Source organism: Ictalurus furcatus, chromosome 19 (assembly GCF_023375685.1).
Source record: "Ictalurus furcatus strain D&B chromosome 19, Billie_1.0, whole genome shotgun sequence".
Classification (NCBI taxonomy): Eukaryota; Metazoa; Chordata; class Actinopteri; order Siluriformes; family Ictaluridae; genus Ictalurus; species Ictalurus furcatus.
The window spans coordinates 11,164,899-11,189,069 of NC_071273.1; the positions used below are offsets into that span (position 1 = coordinate 11,164,899).

General features: G+C 37.8%; 1 protein-coding gene across 1 annotated transcript in view; it reads left to right on the plus strand.

The window, feature by feature from the left end:
• The window catches only part of iqsec3a (IQ motif and Sec7 domain ArfGEF 3a), a 65,188-nt gene extending 43,248 nt beyond the window's left edge, over positions 1-21,940 (plus strand). Inside the window, exons 7-12 of the mRNA XM_053649945.1 lie at positions 2,517-2,642; positions 5,480-5,579; positions 6,079-6,240; positions 10,612-10,704; positions 15,857-15,903; positions 21,755-21,940. Coding sequence (XP_053505920.1) covers positions 2,517-2,642; positions 5,480-5,579; positions 6,079-6,240; positions 10,612-10,704; positions 15,857-15,903; positions 21,755-21,811 — 585 coding nt within the window. The 3' untranslated portion in view covers positions 21,812-21,940. The remainder of the gene's footprint in view (positions 1-2,516; positions 2,643-5,479; positions 5,580-6,078; positions 6,241-10,611; positions 10,705-15,856; positions 15,904-21,754) is intronic.
• Positions 21,941-24,171: the final 2,231 nt, after the last annotated feature.

Genomic DNA, 24,171 nt, shown 5'->3' on the forward strand with positions numbered 1-24,171 from the left:
CAGAGACTTAAACATAGTCATATATTAGAAAGTGAAATGAAATTCACTATTTATCCCATTTTCTATGGTATTTGCAGAATGTACTGTAGTTCTGTGCTTTTATTTGACAAACTGACAACAATCCATTCCCTTGGATTTCTGGTGTTTGGCATACCTGAAACACCACCTGTGAGAAATTGAACTGTAGAATATCTTATCTGTAGAATATTTCAGCTGTCTGAGTAAGTACTGGAGGTCCAGTGTCTGCACATTAGCCTATGATGTCTGGCTCCTTTTTCTCTGGCTGTACTCTGTGTGGGTATATGTGTGAACATCTTCAGACCCTTCCTTGTTTGTAGCCATCATGTGTGCATTATGACATTACTTGAAATGCATGTGTTAACAGTGTAAGGTAGTAAACTAACCCAGCTAATTTAAGAAGAAATATGGAGTAGCTCATGGGTAGTAAGTGTTATTTTCTAATTTCTTATACCATGTTAATAGCCATTTTGTATACTTTTGCAATATAAAAAATTAGGAAATAACACTTACTACCAGGAACAAAAAATATATGTTTATCACTTAAACTTAACTGATAGCTCCATTTTGGATCCAAACTTTAATGTGGCTGCAGGTACAAGTGTACAATCGTAGAATTTATTCTGATGTCAATGCTGAAGCCATTGAGAAAAATGAGGCAGTTGATTGTGGTCATTGTATCCCAATCCTTGACAAATGAGTGAGAATCGACCTCACAATGGCTTCAAAAAGCCGCAACAGGATTGGATAATCATTTAATTAATGTATAATTTTTGCTCTCTCCCTAATATTTAACCCAGTGTTCTCAATCCATGCTGTCTATCACAGCAGCTGAGCATCACTGGCTTCTTCTGTCAACCCTGCTTCATCCTTATGACTTATCTTTCATACATTCCAATAAAAAATGTAGCTCTTAGCTGTATTGCAATAATTGCATTAGCTGCTATGATTGTATTATTCCCATTATAAATGCAGGCTATAAAAAACATGTGTGCATTATTGTAGTGCTTTAGGCCATTTCCATGCTGTCATAGATAGAATAAGGATATCAACTGTGTCATTAATAAACCAGGAATTGTATTAAAATAAGAACTTATATATATATATATATATATATATATATATATATATATATATATATATATATATATATGTATATATATATATATGTATATATGTGTATATATATATGTATGTATATATATATATATATATATATATATATGTGTGTGTGTGTGTGTGTGTGTGTGTGTATGTATGTATATTCTACGTTTCTGCAAAATATGAAAACACATCGTCAGCTTTTCACACAAGTCCTATAAGTAGTTAAAGATAATCCAATTAAACAAATTAGACAGAATATTATATATATTTATTTATTGAGGAAAATGATCCAATATTACATATCTGTGAGTGGCAAAAGTATGTGAACCTCTGCTTTCAGTATCTGGTGTGACTCTCTTATACAGCAGTAACTGTAACTAAATGTTTCCAGTAAGTGTTGATCAGTCCTATACATCGGCTTGGAGGAATTTTAGCCCGTTCCTCAGTACAGAACAGCTTCAACTCTGGGATGTTGGTGGGTTTCTTCACATGAACTGCTTGCTTCAGGTCCTTCCACAGCATTTCTATTGGATTAAGGTCAGGACTTTGACTTTGACAGATGGGATAAGGATCTTATGTTGGAATGCAGTGTTTTCCTTTCTCCAAACAATGCTTCATTTAATCGAAAAAGTTCTATTTTGGTTTCATTCATCCACACAGCATTTTTCCAGTAGCCTTCTGGCTTGTCCACGCAATCTCTGGCAAACTGCAGACAGGCATGTTCTTTTTGGAGATAAGAATGGTTTTCTCTTTGCAACCCTGCCATGCACACCAGTGTTGTTCAGTGTTCTCCTGATAGTGAACTCATGAACATTAACATTAGCAAATGTGAGAGAGGCCTTTAGTTGCTTAGAAGTTACCCTGGGTTCCTTTGTGACCTCGCTGACTGTTACACGTCTTCCTCTTGGAGTGATCTTTGTTGGTCGATCACTCTTGGGGAGGGTAACAATAGTCTTGAATTTTCTCCATTTGTAACACAGTCTGTCTGACTGTGGATTGGTAGAGTCCAAACTCTTTAGAGATGGTTTTGTAACCTTTTCCAGCCTGATGAGCATCAACAACTCTTTTTCTGAGGTCCTCAGAAATCTCATTTGTTTCGTTCCATCATGCATGTCCACAAACATGTTTTGTGATGATCAGACTTTGCTATATCCCTGTTCTTTAAAAAAACTCATTCACACCAAGTATAATATTTTTGTCTAATTTAGTTTAATTGAGTTATATTTTAGGACTTGAAAAGCTGATGTTTTAGACCATATTTATATGTATATTTCCCCATAGGTCGCAATCTGCCAGAGAAAGACAGTGGCATATCTTTGATCAAGAAAACACAAGCGGTTACAAATGGATAGAAAATGGTAAACTCTTGTTCTCTTCTCTCCTTTCAACATCAGGTCCTCTCAGTCCCTCACAGAAGACTGGTATGCTGTAGTCGTCTTTTTGAAGTGACTGACATTAACAAAGCCCAGAAACAAGCTTCTCACCAGAGGGAAGTTTTCCTCTTCAACGACCTCATTGTGGTAAAAACCTGCTCACTTAATCTACACAAACATTTCAGCCCCCATCTTAGGAAATGGCCACTTTGTGGCAGCATCTTCATTTTGAAATGTTATTCTAGATTGTTTCTGTAAGTGCTAAGTGTTTCTGTGCCTCAAAACCAGGTAATTAACAGGATTCTTTTTCATAATAGTGCACGTTATTGCTTTTATCCACCCACTGCATGCCATTTCAGATACTTGTTTTTATTTTCCTTTCTGTGATGAAGAGGCTTGAGGCAAGCATCTTGCTTATTTTTTTTTTTTCCACCATCTTGCTGAGACATCAGCTACATGAGAACAAAAGTTTGAGGTCAATGCCCCCACCACTTCTCTGAATAAGTCATTAATTTGGTCAGAATCTCACAGAATGACTCCTGAAATTAAACACAGATTAAACATATATTATAATTAAGCAGCCATTAGGGTGTCTCTGAGGTTATCACACATGAGTATTAAACTATCCTCATAATTATATGTTCCCATATTAATCTTTGCGTGAGAGTGGGAACAAAATATTTAAAAAAAAAAAAAAAAAGAAAAAAGAAGAAGAAGAAGAAGAAAGAAACAGACGTTTTTATATTAGAATAGATGAGAGCCAGGGTTTTTCATTCTGATTCCAAAGCACACATATTTGCAGAACAAAAGTGTCATCAAAGGAGAAAGTCATTATCTAAATATCTAACTTTCCCATTTCTTAAATTCAGAATCAAGGTTATAAAGGTTGAGAGATATGAAGCAGGAAAAGTCAATCCAAGTATTAGTCAATTACATGTAGCACTCTCCAATGATGTCATTCTCATGATGGATAGCCAGAGTACCGTCTTCTCAGCAGCTAAGGTATTAATTGGGAACAATTTGGCATTCAGGAAGTGGTCATTGCTCTTGTTCAAAGAGGCTGAGCACTACTGGACATCTGTGTCAGAATGATGTATAGTTTTAATGTTACAGTTGTGTGATTTGGCCTGTGGGAATTACAATAAGCCAAGCATAGATTATTTTCTTCTTTTGATCTATACCCACAATCCTTTCTTTCTGTCATGCTCTTACACACTTCATGACACTTCATTTCAAGGTCTTTATAATAATACTCTACACAGTTCAGTTCTGGAAAGCAATGTTTATTTTATATTCTGACATGGTGGCCTGCCATGAATAAGAGAACAAACCACTGCAATATCTTTTACAGGTATTTATCTTAGTAGAAAGTGGATTTGCCTGGTAGTTCAGCAATATAAAAAATACTAGATTGATCTTTGATCTGAATCATTGGTGACAAGAATGAGGGCAGTGAAACAATTCATAATTTTATGTTCTGGTTGGCAATGTAGAGAGATCATTGTGATCGACCAAGGGCTTCACCCTATTTGATTGGGAAACAGATACAAAGCTTTTTTGTTATTATTTTTTCTTCACATAGTCAAACATACTACGTTATGCATTCATTTATTCAGATTCAATCATCAAATGCTTTATCTTGGTCAAGGTCACAGTGGGTCAGGAGTCTATCCTGGGTGGCAGGAATATACCCCGGATGGGATGCTAGTCCATCACAGAACATCATGCACACGCACTATTCGGACGGGGCTAGTTTTCCAGGGGGACGTTAGAGAAATTCGTGTTTCACAGATGTACTTCGCTGTGTCTGTGTTTTTCTCACACAACCACTGTAATAAATTCCTGAGTAAATTACCTACTGTTTTTCGGCTAACTCTGTGAACCTCTGAGAAATCTAATCCCATCCGAATGCAAATTTCTGTGATTGCCGTTAATATTTTTTTCACAATGCTTTTCCTTGTGTGTTTTGGCCAACATGAAGTACCATAGAAGCTCTTATTAACGTGTGTGCAATTCAATATCAATGAACATGTTTTTGCAACCCGGCGAAGAAATCAAAAATAAAATCAACAAGAAGAGCCAAATCACGTAAATTGTTAAGACTGGCCAGTGTAATATCAGTGTCAGGTGATTACTCACCTTCATTTCTGCACTCAATTACATAATGTTTTAATTATACAAGTAATCAGGTCTTTATGTCAGTGGGTTTATTATAAGCAAGTGGTTCTATAAAATCATGTGAAGTTTATTTTAGTAATTTTTTTTTAATAAATTAAAATTAAATCAATAAATTAAGAAATTTTACTTTTTAAATTTAAAAGTACTTATGCACGCATCCAGAGCACATGATCTTCTGCAATGCCCAGATGTACAAAACAGACACTCCCAATTCTGTAATAAACACAGAGATGTTAGCTCCATCTGAAATGGTACATGGAATCGCAGAGGTCAGGTGATAAGAATGTAACTCAAACTATGTTTAGAAAACTAGTCACATCCAAACAGTGCTACACACACACACACACACACACACACACACACACACACACACACACACACCTAGCAGCAATTTAATGTAGCCAGTCCATCAATCAGCATGTTTTTGGGAGTGGAAGATATGGGGAGAGCATGCACAGAAACTCGACATGGACAGTAACCAGAGCTCAGGGTCAAGTCTTGAACTGTGAGGCAGCAACACTACTCTCTTTGCCACCACGCTGTTCCTTATATTAGATTATAATAAATACAATTCCCTATCAGTTACATCTGACTGAATTGAAAGTGTAAAAGATAAGTATAAGTAGTTTTTGTGCTAGGAATGCAGTCGGACAAAGTATAAGGCTTAAACCATCACATTAAAAGTAACAAGTAGAAGTGCTAATCCAAGGCCAGTTTAGCAGCATACCTGAAAGATGTTCTCTTTGCTTTGTCGTGTCTCTTTCATTTGTCTGATGTGTCCCCTGTTTTTCTGTTTTGTCCCATAGATTTTGAAGCTGTGTCCAAAGAAGAAGAGCTCGGCTGCCTACACATTCTGCAAAGCCATGGGCCTCCTGGGAATGCAGTTCCACCTGTTTGAGAATGAATGTGAGATCCTGGCATTTAATCTCTCTCTCTCTCTCTCTCTCTCTCTCTCTCGCTCGCTCTGTGTGTGTGTGTGTGTCTCTCTACACACACACCACCACCACCTGCAAATAGTTGAGGGGTGATTTAGCACACACTGAAATCCAACAAGCGAAATCCTTACTCAGTAGAAATCCTACAAATTTTATGTGAAGTTGATTTTTAAGTTTTATAAGGATAAAACCATCTTATTAATAATTTTACCATCTTATTCATAACTTTTAGCTAAATGCTTTCTGCATGTTTTGGGCCAATCTTTTTTTTTTTTTTTTTAAGTGCTACAAACTTCTGCTCTATTTTACTCTATTTAAAATAACTATATACTTCTATTACTGGTTTTATTTCATACATATACTATATTTACACTTCGTTTCAGTCTTAATAGGCTCTTGAATAAAGATGATGGTGTAAATAATGAATTTCTAATTCCTTCTTGTCTTTTTTCCCCATCTCTTTTCATTAGACTATCCCCATGCGATAACCATCTTATCTCCGGTCTCTGGCTCAGATAAGAAGCAGGTCTTGAATTTCTGCGCTCAGAGCTCAGAGGAACTGCTCAAGTTTGTGGAAGACCTGAAGGAGTCCATCGCTGAGGTGACTGAAATGGAGCAGATTCGCATTGAATGTGAGTGTCTATTTAAGTTTGGGGGGGGGGTGTGAATATTTGTGGGTAACATGCTACACACGAGTATGACCACTATGCAAACAGGAATCATGAATTTGGTGAAAAGGAAACATTAAATTAGTGCAGAGACCAGACAGGGTGGTATTTATCACACCCGCTGCTTTCTGATTGGTTGTAAGCATCAAGCATGACAAATAAGGCTCACACTGCTTAAGTGAAATTGTCCCTAATCCAGATTACTCATGAGTACTGAAATTGGGAGTGTGTTTGTTGTGTTTGGTGTGTGTATGTGTGTGTGTGTGTGTGTGTGTGTGTGTATGTGTGTGTGTGTGTGTGTGTGTGTGCGTGCCTGCTATGTTTCCAATAATCCAGCAGGGAAGTAGGTCCACAAAAAATAACATTTCACAATTATATAACAAAAAAGGCACATAGGTGATCTTGGCTTTTGGTTAGGTGAGAAGCTTTGCTTGAAATTCAGTTCTCTGACTCAATAAAGATATAGTTTACAGCATTTAGCAGATGCCCTTAACCAGAGCTGCTTTAGTAGTATTATCCTCAATTGGTCAGGGTTTAAGAATACCACTGAGCTAATAATCTGTTAGAAGAAAAAGTTTTTTATTTTTATTATATTAAATTGGTGCTCAATTAAGTGCTTGAATGTATTGTCCTATATTCCAGTCTGAGTATTCCTATGAGTTTGATGAGGGAAATCGCATTTTCCATGATTTGGGAACTGAACATTTAACTGACCAGAGTGCACTTGTGTGTGTTCACCAAGAATTAAAAATGGATCATATATGACCTGGTACCTGGTTTACCCCTCAGGCCGCAACACAGCAATCGCACTTGGGTACAGACTAAAACAACCAGTCTGGTTCCAAGCAATTCAACCCTGAATTGACATGGCTGCAGGAACTGAACAAAAATGCTGTGTTATGGATTGTGGGCAGCATTTATTTTTAATATGCAAGCTGCTAAAATGACCCTGGAGGCTGAAACTGAGCCAAATCTGGACCAAAGAACAACAACTGTTGAGAGTATAAATAATGCCATTTAGTGAAATGCATTTCAGTGAACATCATTTGGGGGTCAGCCATAGAAAACAAAACCCCGCAGTGCGTTATTACACACCTCTGGTAGTGGAGCTGTTGGATTAATAATGTTTTGCAGTAGTGAGGTAGAGTGGCTGCATTTTGTTTTTGTTTTTTGTTTGTTAATAAGTTAGCTTGTATCTCAAGGGTCACAGTTGAGTGGAGATGGTTGAATCCAATTGCAAGCAGCTCTTTGAACATATCCAAAGTGCTGTCAAACAGGCAGGGCTCAAAACATAAGCAAAATGACTAACATAGAGACGGCAAATGAAAAAGTCAAGAAGAGAAACCAGATATACAGTAATGGAACACTGGGAAGACCTTTGACAGAGCAAATTTGTGGAGTGATATATGAGATGTTCATGTGCAATAAAAAGTGTTTATTTGCAATGTAATGGCAGTATTATTAACAAAGGGAGCTGCTCTGAAGAAGTCAATTCCTCAGTACCTGGCCATGCTCATTGAATTGCCTTGAAACTTAGTTCAATTCAATTCAGTTTTATTTGTATAGCGCTTTTAACAATGGGCATTGTATTTTGCAGAAATATATAAATTCAGGGATTTACATATATGAATTTATCCCTAATAAGCAAGCCAGAGGCGCCGGTGTCCAGGAAAAACTCCCTGAGACGATATGAAGAAGAAACCTTGAGAGGAACCAGACTTAAAAGGGAACCCATCCTCATCTGGGTGACAACGAATAGTGCGATTATAAATAAGTCCTTTCTATAATTGTGTGCCACATGGTCAAAAAGTGCAACTGTGCTACCAGGAAATTCATTATCATTTTAAAATGAAGTCTATTTTGTTGAAGTTATCAACTGTTCACTAATGAGTGCAAAACTGTGATCCTAAAGCATTTGTCAACAAATTCTTCAAACCTGATAATGACTTACACTGTTGTTGAATGAATAGGAGAGGTATGGAAAGCAGGGTATAATTACATATGGGTCAGACAGTTCTTGTAGTTAGTGTCCTTGTACCTCCTGGCTACTGGACATATTATATTTTCATAGCGTTGTATTGATTATGTTTGAATGTGCATGAGCTCTGTGTAGCCTATTCCGCACAAAATACTGTGGAAAGTTAATGATAAAATAAAGCACTGTAACTGCACAGCATGTTTAGGTTAATATATCGAATGAAAGCGCACAAGACATTTTCATCCACAGACATTTGGAAATCTGGAGGTACTATATGAATAATTCAGATCTACTCCTCTGCTCGTAACAGATAATTCATATTAATGTTCTACTTTAGAGCAGTTTAACAATGGTTGTGTTTTCAGTTTAAATTTTGTTCCTAGAAAAGTATAAATTGTTTCTGGGTTTTTTTGTTGTTTTTTTTGTTCCTTGAACCTTGCACAGAGCCCTGGTGAGCTTTCATGCCTGGTTTGCCTGAGTTTACATCCTTTGTGAGGCTCAGATTGTTTTGATGATGCATTTATTCAGTTTCTTAACTGCACTGCAGTCAGACTTTCAAGCACATTTCAAAAGACCAAAACAGAGAGGGAAGATGCAGAGAAAGGAACTGGAAGTAACTACACAGTTCAAAGGGGCCTGAGAAGTGTGTGTGTGTGTGTGTGTGTGTGTGTGTGTGTGTGTGTATGTGTGTGTGTGTGTCCGAAAATGAAAGTTCTGTTAGAGAAAGAGTGCACCTTAAAGTGAGTCTCTTGCTGATGCTGGCTTTTGTTCAGTACATAAACAGAGCACAGTGCCATGGGAATTCTTTTTGCTGTGTGTGTGTGTGTGTGTGTGTGTGTGTGTGTGTGTGTGTGTGTGTGTGCACCCATTTTTTAAGAACCTTTTAAGAAAGCATGTGTACGTCACTCTGTCATCTTTGTATCCTAGCTCTGAGGTGAGCTGAACTTCTGTCCTCCTTTTGGATAAACTGCTTTTTTTAGTGAGCTGTCACATTTCTATTTAAAACGAACGCAGCTAATCTAATCTGAGTTTGACCTGGGTGAAACTTGGAATAATAAAATATATTATCGCAATTATTTAACATATTTAGCCATCCAGTGTATGTATTGTTATTTCTCTTTCTTTGTCCTGATCATCTGAAGTCTTAAAGATCATCCACATTCATGTGTGCAATATCACATGTTATACCACAACACTGATGGATTCAGTATATTAATGTGCTCACCCTAATACATTATAGTTTCTATAGTAACAACTCATTCACAGGGACTTGAATAGCAGATGCTCCACATAATTTAAGGCTAATAATAAACGGATTAAGAAATCGTGCTGATCTTTAACAAAGGAAAATGTATAAACCTTGATGAGGTGAAGCATTCTGTAAGGAGACATTTATGAAAGATTTCTTGGGTGTCCACACTTTATAAACATCAGTAAGTTTCCCAGCACTGAAGAGTCTTCATGACAAAGGACTTTCTGGCTTCTTGGTAACATGACAAGCAGGAATAACTTCAACAGAGAATGAAAGAGAGGCTGGTGATATAATTGCTGTAAAGAGACGCTTCAACATAAGTCATGAACTAACATGGACTAACTTGTCTTGTGGATGTTGCACCATGTTAAAAAGCATTGCTCATTAATAATAATAGTAATAGTGTTGTAAGAGAAATAAAACAGTTTGGTACATGCTGTTATAGGAAAATAATCAACTTCAGCATGCTAACGGTATCATACTACCCCGTCTTGTGTTATTATCGTATATCAGCATGCTCTGTCGTGTTTTATTCCATACCTATATTACCAAATTAAATTTTACAGTTGAGTTGAGCCCTAAAAACACAGTTCGGCATGAGTAAATACAGGACCGTGCAGTTTAACAAAACCTCAGTGTTTTTCTGTATGCAGTTGTCGGCGTGTGTATGAATTGTTTGAGTCGAAGCCTTCTGATAAGCTCCATTAGAAAGTCTGTGGTTTGTGGTCTTGCTCTTTTACAAAGCTGTTTATCAATTTCTGCTGTGGTGCTGTTATGTGCTAGTACACTTGGGGAGAAAAATGCTGTGTTTGCTGCAGAGATGAGAAGAGAATTGTGATGTGCAAAAACACAGGATTCATTAGGATTCCTTTAGTATGCATAAAAATGGGCGGTTTGCACTACTTACGAAGGCATAGTGTTTTCATCAATCCCAGAGCATGGCATGAATGGGGTGAATGCTGTTGAGGAAAATGACTGTATGAAATGGGATGGTTGGATTTGTAGACATCTCTCTCTCTCTCTCTCTCTCTCTCTCTCTCTCTCTCTCTCTCTCTCTCTGTCTCTTTTTCTCTCTCTGTCTTTCTCTCTATCTCTGTCTCTGCAGGGGAGTTGGAGAAGCAACAGGGAGCCAAGGCTCTCTCTTCTAAGAACAGTGGCACCCAGCTGGAGCTCCGTGGGAGACAGAGTTCTCCGTCGGGTACTCAGCACCAAACCCACATAATAATTTCATCTTTTAAAATAAACAAGTATGAAAAAAGTACATCCAAGTGAGCAGGATCATCACATACAAAAATGTGAAGGATTAATAGGCATTTTACATGAAACCATTTTGCATCCATGTAACACTTAATTTATTTGACGTGAAATGAGAGATTGTTTTTTTCTGAGGTTATTATACCTTTACAACTTTTTCAAGGCATTACATTTGTAAAATTTGTGCTAAAAATATTTTATGTAGTTGGGGTAGTTTGTAAGATGATTTGTCCTGTGGATGGATGACCTCGCTTGCATTGAATTATAAGCACTTCATAATGGGAGATAGCTGGCAGCAACAATTGTCTCAGGCTGAGTGAGGGCTTACGGGATGTGTTGATGTATATATTTACATATTACTAGTTACAACCCTGTAACAGGGGCAGCGCTAAAGGGTAGCCAGAAATATCATTGGCCACAACAATAGCCAATCCAGAAGTGAAAGGACTTTTTGGAAAACAAGCACTGTTCAGTATGCAGTTTTCAGCAAGAATGGAATTTCCTGCAATATATTCATAAATGCCCTTTCATTTACATATCGAGATTCAAGAGGATGCCCTCTTCCTGTTAAAAATGGCAAAGAAATCTATACTAATTAAGTCCATATTTAAAAGAAAATGTACACACCACATATCTTAATGGAAAACCATGTAGGACCGTCATAAAGCATTAAAGGACTTGCAGAGGAGATGGTCAAACATTTATGAGGGATGCCAGATTATACTGACTGTCCAATCCAGGCATGTTTTAAAACCCGATCAGTTGACTACAAACCATTTCAAGCTGTGGCCAAATTTATACAACATATAACATATATATCAGCACAATGTTACTTGTTTCCAAATTAAAAACAACATGTCTGTATTTGTGAGAAAAGATCTAGCAATCTTGATAGAAATGCACAGTTTTCACTACTAATGCAGGGTTCAGTGATGCAGCATCAAGGTTTTGGCCTTAGGAAAAGGTCAAGCAAACTCCCATAGCTGCAATAAGGTCTGTTGCAGGTTGGCAGTAAAAGATGCCTCTTGTAAAAGTAAATAATTAGGCTACAATATGTCACATTAATATTGCTATTACATTAGTTAGCACATTGGTTTTACCTATACTGTCCTGTATTTTAAACACTGCCTTGTATTTTATGCACTGATTGAAATCAATAGTCAATCTAGTCAGATTACTGACAAAATACAAAAGTGGAGGCAATATCTGCTGTAAGCCACTCTCATCACTAGGATTCTGTGTGAATCTGCTGAAACAAGGTTTTTTTAAATCATGTTTTATTGATTGATTGCTTTCTGAAGAGATCTTTAGGCCAACATGTTATTGTCCGGTTGTTGTTTCATGCGTTGGGCTGTTCTGAGTAAATTAAGTCATCTTGTAATGAGCAAGTTGGCAGCATCCGTCAGTATAAGAATACAGCTAGGGTCTGTTTGAGATAGTAGTACATTATATCAGTAAAATAAACAACATATCTGGTAATCAGGCAGATCAGCTCTTGACATTAGTGTGTTTCCTAAAACTGAAACTTAAAAGCAGTATAAAGATGTGGACCAAATACAACCCCAAAGAGTACACTGAGGTTCAATATATGCGTATTTCCATATTATCTGGTCACATATGGCCTACTGGTTGTTGGTTAATTGTCTTTGGGTACAGTATGATGCTAGTATAGATGACTCTGTAACACTGAAACCTTATAATTCCACTGATGAATAAGCAACCAGTTTATTCCATAGTTCGGCATTTAAGATTTTTCTGATGTGCATATTATACTATAATTTGTTCTGCATATTTATGGAAAGGTATAGCCAGTCACAAAACACACAATAAGCATGTCAGTTGGCGATAGGCGATAGTATAGATGATAGTAAAGGCACATTAAAGGCAGCTTTACACTGTACAATTTTCTGTCTGATTATGCTTTTACAGTCCAAAATTGCACAGCATGAAAGAATTCTTTGGTTGTGAATTGAGTGGTCTGTGGCCTTATAGCACATAATGTACTCACTGGTGGCTGATTTAGTATCAAACACAGCCAACAACAAAGTTCTGTTAATGTTTTATTTAAATCCCATTTATTTAAACAAGTGTGACCTCTCACATGATGCTCATCTAAAAACCAGAAATAGTAGGATGACACAAGATTATTCAAAACTCACTGGACAGCTGCAATTACACTAGGAGCAATAGCAAATCCCAAATTTCTCCATCTGGGGATTAATAAAGTATTATCTTATCTTATCTTATCTTAAAAATTTAAACATGCTAATTATGCATACAGTATTACCTCAGGCTCACCTTGAACAATGTTTCTATTTATGCGGTCCCATTTTCTGCACAAGCTTCAATCGCACTGATTGATGATATATGTAAGCAGAATATAGTAATTTTCTTTCATTATAGGGTCTCCATCATATGATTTGACATGAAGAACATGTTATTGAACAGTCTGTCATAGAATTCAGCCACAATTCGATTGAGATTTCATACAGTCTTGCTTTGCTTTGGACACCCCACTCTACTTCTGTGTCCCACCCCAGTCAAAATTTTCTGGATCTGCCTCTGTTTATGAATAGAAAGAAGAAAAAACATTGCATACATAGTGTGTGTCTCAGGAGGTTATAATGTGGGGCAGGGAGAATCAACAGACACAGGTAAGCTGATCACTCTCTGTAGCTACCAGACTCATGATCATCTTAATTATGTCACATAGGGATAGCAGGATTAGGTTGTGGAAAGGTTTTAATTAGTCTTCTTAGGGAGAAACTACTGTGTACTTAACCTTAACCCAGAACACAAATATCTTTTGAGCAGATGCGGGGTGAAAGCTGTTCTAGCACTCCAGAATGTCCCATAAAGGTTTAAATCTGATGTTTGTCTTCATCCTTGTGTTCATGAAACAAATTTTGAATAGTTTTAGCAGTATGTATGGGGCATTGTCATCCTCAAAGAGAACATCAACAGGAAGGAGTGTTTGCACAACAGGGTGCACCTCTTCCTGTAGAATTGCCTCATATTTTTTATCATATAATATTATGAGACCAAATGTACCAATCACTGCAGTATGGATCCACCACTGTACTTAACTTTTCTCAGCTGACATTGTGAGTAAAAACTAAAAGAAATAGTGAAAACAAAGAAAACCCATTTATTTGATGGTGTGTCCAAATTTTTAAATGTGAAGTTATACTGGCCTAGAAAAACCCCGGTGAAATTTTTATATTTTTATTACATATAATTCTGAACACTACATCTAACGTGCACCTATCTTAATCACAAGTAAAGTTATAGCATATTAAAATCAGGTCACCTAAAATGAATAAATTAATTTTAAATAAATGAGAAAAATTGCTCTTAAAATTTAATTCACATCAAGACAGTTAACACAATGGTTACCTATAATCCACTGCAATTAATTGATTTTTATTTAAAAAATGAATGTGATCAACAATATATAAATATAAAAAATACATTGTATGATCATGAAAACAAAATCTACATTTATACCAACTTCCATATATAAGCTACAAACTGACAGGCTATAAATATGTGTTCAGCAGTTGTTCTACATTTTATACATATTTCCTTAATTTTATTTTTTTAAAAAGGTCAGATAACTCTGTGGTCATGTATGTTATCCTGGGATGACAGGCTGTAGCAAGCTAACCTACTTTCTACATTTTCAATCTAATCTATTCCTGGAAAAATAGCATTACAAGAGAAAAAAAATGTGATGGAAAATTAGTAATCACTCTGATCATGAGCATCATTGACATCAGTCTCTCTAGTCGCATAATTTGAGGTAAATGTCTGTCATGGCATTTGACAAACAGGAGCCCCATCATCGCTCTTGACTCAAGTGACTCATTGTCCGCTCATACATCAGTGATGAAATAATCACTGATTAAATCAGTGACTTTTGTTCTTTGGGCTAAATTTCCCATTAAAACAATTTAAACCTAACATTTAAACCATTTAAAATGCTATCTTCTCTACAGTGTAATAGATGGCACATGTGCATCACAGATAATTTGGCAGCTGGAATTTAGATCATTATAAACTGAATTCATTAGGCTTACATCCATTTCATTATAGCCTGTAACCAACAAGCATGACATGACATACATACATACAGGTAGTGCACGTCTGCATCCGGGTATATACATACCCTATGTGGCCGAAAGCATGTGGACACCTGACCAATCACACCTATTGTTGAACATCTCATTTCAGAATTTGTCCTGCCTTTGCTGTTATAATAACCTCCACTCTTCTGGGAAGGCTTTTCACTAGATTTTGGAGGGTGCCTGTGGGGATTTATGCTCATTCAGCCAGAAGAGCATTAGTTAGGTCAGGCACATAGTCGGCATTCCAGTTCTTCCCAGAGGTGTTTAGTGGGGTTGAGGTCAGGGCTCAGTTCTTCTACTCCAGCTTTGGCAAACCATGTCTTTTGGAGCTCGCTTTGTGCACAGGGGCATTGTCATGCTGGGTAAGGTTTGGGTCTCTTAGTTCCCATGAAGTGAAATCTTAATGCTACAGCATACAAAGACATTCTATACTATATATATTACACTACGTGCTTCTAAATTTGTGGAAACAGTTTGAAGAAGACCCACATATATGGCTGTGTTGGTCAGATGTTCACATATCTTTGGCCATATTATAGTGCTAATACATACTTGAGAACTGATTCATTCATCTTCAGAAACCAATTTATTCTGGTCAAGGTCACAGTTGATCCGGATGTGGAAACACTTCACGCAAGGCAGGAATACTCCCTGGATGGGCTGCCAATCCTTCACACAGACATTCACACCTACAGGCAATTTAGAGTCCAACTACTGATATGTTTTTGGGAAGCAGAAGGAAACTGGAGAACTCTGCATCCACATAAATAGCAAGCTAAGCTCAGGATACATCAATATTTTTGCAACCCTATAGTGATGTTCCTGTGTGGCATATATAACTTACATGATAATTAGTCTGGTAGCCACAGAGAAAGCAAATTCTACATATCACTACAGACCACCATTCATCACTGGTACATAATTCCTTGACACCCGACTAAATTGCGATTGTTTTTTTTTGCGGCTCAGGCAAAAATGAAGTGGAGACAGCGCAGAGTGGACACAGTGCGGTAGAGGTAAGTAGCCATTGTCTTTTCAGGTAAGTCCCTGCTCACTGTTTTTACACAGAAGATCAGTAGAGTTCAGGATATTTTGCACTTGTAAACAGTTTATTGCATTTAGTAACTAGGGCACAACAGCCATGGGCTGTACCTCAGTTAGTGTTGAAAGGTGCCATGCCCCCATAATCCTTCAGACTATCCACTGTCCCTCAAGGCATATCAGACCAAATTACCCCAGAGCCAAAGTCGACAGCAGTCCAATGGAGGTCAAACTCATACGTAATCAATGCTTAGATCTTAGATGTTTTACTTGGCAGTCTGGAGAAAGGAAGCTGGTTAAGTTTAAGGTGAAGATGTGGAATGCAAAGTGATGACTTTTGGTGTCGTCATGAGTCCTGTAAGCACTAGAGAGAAGGAAGAATGTGCCGTTTGTTATGTAGATTTTGTATGTAGGCTTTCCGTCTCTGTTTGTGGCATTGCTTTGAACCAGACAATGTATGCAAATAGGATTATCATTTATGAATTACAGATTTTAAGGCTTGAAATTATAAAGGAAAGAGAGCGTAAAAGAAAGAATGTGCAAAGGGAGAGTGAGACAAAGAGAGTGCATGTTGGTGCGTGGTGCTCCCACTTCGGCATTTAAATTAGCATGCATGTTAACACTAACGTTAATGTGAGCAGTCACAATCTCATCTCCAACATCTCAGTGGAACTATTAAACATCCCTCTTTAAAAACAAACCTGGTTTAAACTACATTACCCAATGGGCTGTGCATTTAGAGTGTGAGCTTAGCTTTACTTGAGTGTGAGTGTGTGTGTGTGTGTGTGTGTGTGTGTTGAAGGGGGAACAGGGACACACGAACAAATCCACACAGTGAGTCAGTGTAACGCTGGATGAATGTTTAAGTAGTACCCTGCACCTTTTCACTGCGGCTTTGATTAATGGCTGCTCCTATCTGGACAGGCTCCTAGGATAAAAGTAATTACCATGCGTTAAATACTTCATTCTGATCACACACACTGAGGTGGTGAGGTGGAGCGAGTTGCCACAGACGTGTGCTTCCAGGCTGGGATTTGGTAAAGTGGCACTGTGGACAGCCGTCTCCGGCCCTGGCATGTCAGCTTTTGCTGAGATGATCAAAGTGACAGTGTGGGCTGTGTGGTGTGCAAATGCCAAACCTCCCCAGAGGGACATGGTGCTGTCAGAGCACATTGCAATATAGAAAGCGGGTCAGCAGAAAAGCTAGCAGCTTCTTAGATACAGTGTAAGATCATGGTAAAATTGCATAAAGATTACATAAAGTTCCATGGTAAAATCATAGTAAACTATAGAGTGGAGGGAGAATAGACAGGGATAGAAACAAGAATGAATACATTGAAACATCAGTGACAGTGTCATGTAATGAGTTTAGGAGATGGATGCAAGTGCAGGTAAGGCAGTTTTAATGAGAATAACAATCCAAAGCATAGTGCAAAGATCAAAAACGTTAGACAGGCAAGGTCAGGTGATCCTGCAAACAGACTGGAATAGGTAAGGCAAAGAATCAGAGTCGAGGGCAAAACAGAATCAAAACCAGAGAAACTATAACAGAGAACGGCTTGGTATAGCGAGAGATAACAGTAACTGAGCGTATACTTCGCACCTGAGCAAAGACACACAAGGGGTTTAAGTAATACATGTAATCAAAGGGATAACACAAAACAGCTGATTACAATGATGGCACATAAGGGAAACAATCAATTACAATACAAGGGGGAAAGACAGGACATAAACCACAAACCACACACGTGTCAAAAGTAAACAAAGTCAATGTCACTGAAAACCCGCTGTTCGTGCGAGCTGAATGCAGTGCAAGGGGAAAAATGTGACAGACAGATGGAAAAAAAAAACAATAGAGATAAAAGGCAAAATTAGAATCATTATTCATAGCAGTTATATTGTAATGTCTTAACCATGCATATAAATCTCTCCTAGTTTTGCTATAAACATTCGCAAAACAGTAAATGATACATTTTAATTAAATTCAGTTGTATTTGTATAGCACATTTAAGCAGCTTTACAGAAATCTGAATACAGATTTAGATCCCTAATGAGCTAGCCAGAGGCGACAGTGGTAAGGAAAAATTCCCTGAGATGACATCAGGAAGAAACCTTGAAAGGAGCCAGACTCAAAATGGAATCCATCCTCTTCTGGGTGACAACGGATGGAAATAATAATGATGATCATTTTAGCTTGCAAAGTGGATTTTTAGGGCATTTTCTCATCGGTGTCATTTTTAATATTGCATTCTCCCTTGAGATGTTAACGGTCTTGCTTGTGGTGCCTTGTTAATGTTATTTTAATTCCAGCATCTCCATGTTAAGTATGCTGCAATTGCTGTAATGATGATAATGTATTCTAGCTTGGCAGAAGCCTGCAAGCTTATGCAGGATAGTCACTTCAAGTTGAATAAACACTGCAGTTTGCATAAAGGAGTGTGTGAGTGCGTTCTTAGGCAGAAAAAAAAGTCTGATCAGGGATATACCGGTTGTTTGTAGGAGACTATCTCTCTCTCTCTCTCTATCTATCTATCTATCTATCTATATATATATATATATATATATATATATATATATATATATATATATATATATATATATATATATAAATGAAGTCACACTTATACAAGACCTTTAAATGTTTATATTCATATTAATTGTAATATTAATATTAATTTAATGATTAATTAAATATTAATAGGGTATTTAAACTAAATTGTAAATGATGTCATCATACATTGTAACTTTGTACACTGTACGCGTGACTTTGATTTACTTGATTAACCACTTAGTATAAATAAAAACATACATTATATGGCCAAAAGCATGTGGTTACCTGAACCTGACACTCATATGTGCTTGTTGAACATCCTATTTCAAAAACATGGGCATTTAGGCTCACATATGGGTCATGTTCAGGCCTCCACATACCTTTGTCCATATATTGTAGATAGCAAATTAACTGGCATTCCTGGCTAGCAACTGGTTAGTGGAAGCACCAGTTAATGGTAGCTGATCAGCTGTATAAAAATGAGATAAATGTAAGTAGCTCTTGATAATAGCATCTGCCAAATGTCATAATTGTAATTGTAAACCTCTACCAACTGTCACATTTCATTAGCCAGTTAAATTTAACCATGAAAATGACTTATGGATTGCCTTTCCCAAGAAGCAAATGCAATGAAGCCTTCAAATATGTCATAGGATAAGGTGTATTGAAGGCAGTTCATTTATGTTATCTTCCAAATGGGTTAGGCTTTATCTCATGAGCAAGCAAATGCTGCCCAGAAATGTAGCCTACATAGTCAGATACCTCCTGAACATAAGACAAATGAAGTGCTAATATTTGGAAGTGTTCATGACTATAATGTTGTGCATGTTCAATACCAGAGTGTATGCTAAGACCAGTTATCAGAACATGCCTATCCATCATTATGTAGCATGGTATCTTCCTCTACCATCAAGTTCAAAACCTAGTTCAAAACATACATTGAATTACCAGCTTATTAGATTACCAGTTTATCACTAGATTGATATAGCTAATCAACCAGTAATTCAGTGTATATACAGTATGCACACATGTATACAGTGAGTTGAAAGTTTATTAGGTATATTAGTGGCCTGTGTATGAATATCCAATTGTGGCTAGACAGTGCTCTGAAAATTGGTCTTCAGAAAAATGTTGGCGCTTTCAGAGAATCTGTGTGTGCGTGTACAGCACAGTCTCTGTCCATCAGTCAGCTAGAAACAGAGAATACAGGACAAGTCCCTGAGGAGCTTTACCCTATCTGCAAAGCTGAGAGAGCACAGATAATCTTGAGAGCATTCCATGCCTTTTCTCTTTGCATATGAAATCCCCTTATCACTTCACTCCTCTGGACAGTCCGACGCCCCATCAGTCATTCACACGGCTGGCTGTCTTCACCAATCAGAGTGATGTGTTCTCTCAGGGTTCAGGTAGCATTTGGAAATCAACATGTGTTGTTATGCAGTCAGAGAATTCAATGCTTATGTTCACATGCACATATTTAAATCTCTTTAGATCTTATAGCAGTGCAATTACAAAATTGATTTTGAATACTCTGGTTGATCTGGATCTCAATTATGAGCAATGTAAACTATTTAGATAAGTAACAGATGATGACAAAGATAGCAGTTTAAATCATTCCATAGCTTTAATTTATAAATGGTTGTAAACAAACATACGATGAGTATGCAGCTCCTCTTTTGCTCACTTACAAACAAGGCACAGATGATATCTATAAAACAAATGCAGTGTATGTTGTGGAATTTGAGGGCAATTGTGAACATGATGGTGAAAATATACCTCTTGTACCCACATTGCAGGAACATACTCATATTCATGAGTATGCTTTGTAATGGATTATGAACATGGCACAGAAGATTCCTGTGATTATGCTAGTGTACACACTTACCACACTTGGATCAGCCATGCTAGGAGATTTTCCACCTGCTGTATAGCTAGGGATAAAAAAACAAGTTAAAAAAAAATAGTAGTTAAGTATTCATTACAGAAAATGCATCAGAATTAGCTTAGGAGGAACATTTATAAATTTTTTAAAAGTGTTTAACCCTTTCTCGCAGTACACTAGCATTACATTACGGCGGCAGAATGGAAATCGACTAATCGGACATGTTCTATCAATATAAACAAACAATATAAAAATTATTTAATTGCCGCAAATCTCTCATAAGATTAGTCAGGACACTGTTGGGTTTCTGTGTGTAGAGTGTTGTGACTCTGTTTAGCTGCTAGTGAGCAGGGCAAGGGAACTGGGAGGAGTGTGAGCCCCCTGCTGGGCAAACAATTCACACCTCTCCACAATAACATTAGTACAGATATATAACAGACGACATAAATAAAGCTTTTTTGATAGTAAAATACTGTATACAACTGCCACAATAAAATTATGACATTTTAATATAACATTTATTAGGCTAGGGAAAAAAAGAGAAAGAAATACTTAAGAAAAACCCTGATTGTCTACTTTCATATGAGCAATTAACCACTACTGTGGAGTGTGACATGACAAATAATTTCAATGCTGAACATGGGCACTGCCAAAACAGGCCTCTATTTTTGGGCTCTGGTAAAAAGAGTTCATTTTTGCTTGGTGATAGTTAGATCATTTGTTTTGGATGTGTGATGGGGTAGCAATCTCAACTGATGTGTTTAGAGAACTGTGTAGTTTCTCAATGATCCTGTAATTTTTGCAGATGTGTTAAATAATGTTGTGACCAGAGAGATACTTGGGGATAGGGATAGGTAAAGCTAAGAAGCTGAAAAGTGTATTCAGGTGTGGTGAAGCTTATTAGGCATAGTGGGTGATATAACTGCACTGTGAAATGAAGGCATGCATTTGGACATGTGTCTCCTGTGGCGTAGATGTTTGTCCCCGTCACTTGCCCCCTACCCCGTGTTTGACCTCCTATTTTTACCCCACTCTTCCCTCCCTCCACCATGTAGATGTACGTTCCACATGACCCCTGACCCCATGATGTTGGTGTGGTTGCCAAGGGAGACACAAGGGCCCTCAGTGTCCTCTTAACCACCAGCATTTCATACAGCCACATGCACACCGACACACTCGCACAACCCCTCCACCTCTAAATGATGACCTGAGTTCAGACCTCCACTTCCCGTCTCACTCTAAGGAGATGTTCCGCACCCCGAGTCCCACCCCCACGCATGTCTGTTGTGATGTGTTTTTCACCAGAGGGCTAACGGCCGTAGAAGGAGGACAGTCTTATAACATGTGATGCTGTCTCTGGCTGTTTTCTAAACTAGGTGTCAATTCACAACAGGCTTCAGACGTACCAGCTCAGTGCAGTGCCATCCCCAGAGAGCGCCGCCCTTCTTAACCAGCGGGGGGAGCTGTGCCAGGTGCCGTGTACCAGCCCTGTGCCCTCGTTCCCCCACCAGCGGCCCGACACGCTCATCCAGTGCCAGCAGATTGTCAAGGTCATCGTGCTGGACAAAGGCGGTCACGGGGGTGTCGAGGCCCTCCTCGGTCAGAGCCCCACCCACCAGCTTATATCTTCACCACAGCGGGAAAAGGATGGGTCTCAGCCTCCGCTACCTCCACCTCCTCCACCCTACAACCACCCTCATCAGTACATCCCCCCTGACCCCCGCTTAACCCTGCATAGGACCCTGAGTGGCTCTCGAAGTATAGTATAGAGCTAAAAAATACCTTGGAAAAAATATATAGATAACCTTCATGTGCTTACCATTTGTGTATATATGTAAACATACAGAGAAATATAATGGAAAGAATAATAATATAAAAAAATACATATATAAATACATATATTTAAGGTAAATGAATAAAAAAAAAATGAAAGAAGTATGTACTTTATTAACTTTGCAGATATGTGAAATAACAATGACGTGAAAAGAAAATTTACTTGATTCAAGAAAATTTTGAAAAACAAAATGTAGTTTTAAAATATTGCTTTGCCACTTTGGACTCTGACAGGTTGTACCAGTCATTATTTGGAAGAATTTCTCTGGTATTTTTAGAGCTAAATGAGAAAAGGAATTAAGATAAATATACTCAAAAAAACAGCCTAATTCTACAATGACAGCCTGTCTCTGAGCTAGATCTCATTTATTTTAGTCTTTTATTACCTTACTGTAAAACCTGTTGTGTGTATGTGGGAGCACTAAACTGATGGGTGATATGTGTGCCAAAATAAGAAAAATAATAATAACTGAAAAATTTTTAACTGCAATTTATTTTTCTCAAACTCTGTATGTGGTCCACATGTGCTCTTTTAAAATGGGGACTTACACCAAACCTGGTTATTGCTCAATATTTCAGAAAATACCCTTAATTCCCCTGCTTTTAGCCAATCACAAACAGTTGTCTGGAACTCTTTGCATCTGCTATTGCTCTCTTGCTCAGGAACTCTAGAAAGTATATGAACATGTAGCATCTCAGAAAGTAGATGGCACTAACAAAGAGAACTTTTTATCCCAGCTTCCCTTTTTGCACACATGGATATTGGCTTGGCATTCTGTGATCCAATTGGAAAAACAGTGTAATGACTTTGACTGTTTCTGTGACACCGATTTCTTCTCTATCATCAGCACTTACTGGAAATATTAAACTCTTACATCTAATGGACCTGAAGTTCACTTAGCGACACTGTTTGTTTTCCTCAGTATAACTGCTCACCTTTTGATGTAAGCAACACTTAAAACAAGATGTGCATTTTGGGGAGAAAACACTTGAATTTTAATGTTTGTTTAGTCGCATTTGGTCTCAGATGCTTGTGGAATTGGGAGTGAAAAAAAGACCTGTTTTGTTTTGTACTATATGTAAATATCATATTCTGAGTCTGAATGGGGTGTTGAAACTATTTGGGTCTGGTAAATGTTAACAGTCTTTGATCTGTCCTCATCTCAGACAGGTCATTGTCTGCCTAGTCTGGAAGATTATTAATCATAAGCACCATGTCTTGAATAGGTGTTCGTTTTAGCTCCCCTGTCCTCTTATCAGGCCGAGAGGTTGGCTTATAATTACACTGCTGCTGTTCAGAGCTCCCTATCTGATCCAGTCTCCCATGTTCCATTCCACACACATTTCCATGCAAATCTCTTTGGAGCTTGTCTACAGTCTAAGTTGATTTACTGGACCTGACTTGTTGATTGGATAGCATCAGTCTGCCTATTCCCATCTCCCCTACCTACCAACAGTGCTCCCTGCCTCTCCAAAAAAATAAATAAGGTACCTAATGGACCTCTGTCCTTCATCAAGGAGAACTCCATCCTCCCTTACTCTACCTAGTTTAAAGTTGAGGTTGAGGTCATTGCTTCAGAGATCTGAAATTCTTCTAAAATGGGAGCTTTAAAAAAAAAAAAAAAAAATTTAGACATGGCTCTGCAGCTTTCAAATTATAAAGCTCCTACAGGTTGAACCTCTTCCACTCTGTGTATGAAATATTGAATGAATGACATTCATTTTTCAGCAGGTGAAAAGCTCCAATAAACTCTGCACAACTATTTGCTTCCCTGAGTGTTTAGTGCCTGAAAGATATAACCATGCTATATGTGCTTATAGGGTATAAGATGTTTAGATAGAGTCACAGCAAATGCTGCCAAAGGCTATGATGCTAATGCTAGCTCTGGATTGAACTGAAACAGAAAGGGCTACACTGAGTAGCTGCCTTTAAATAACACTGACATCTGCACCGGGCTAGCAGGGTGTGCTTACGGG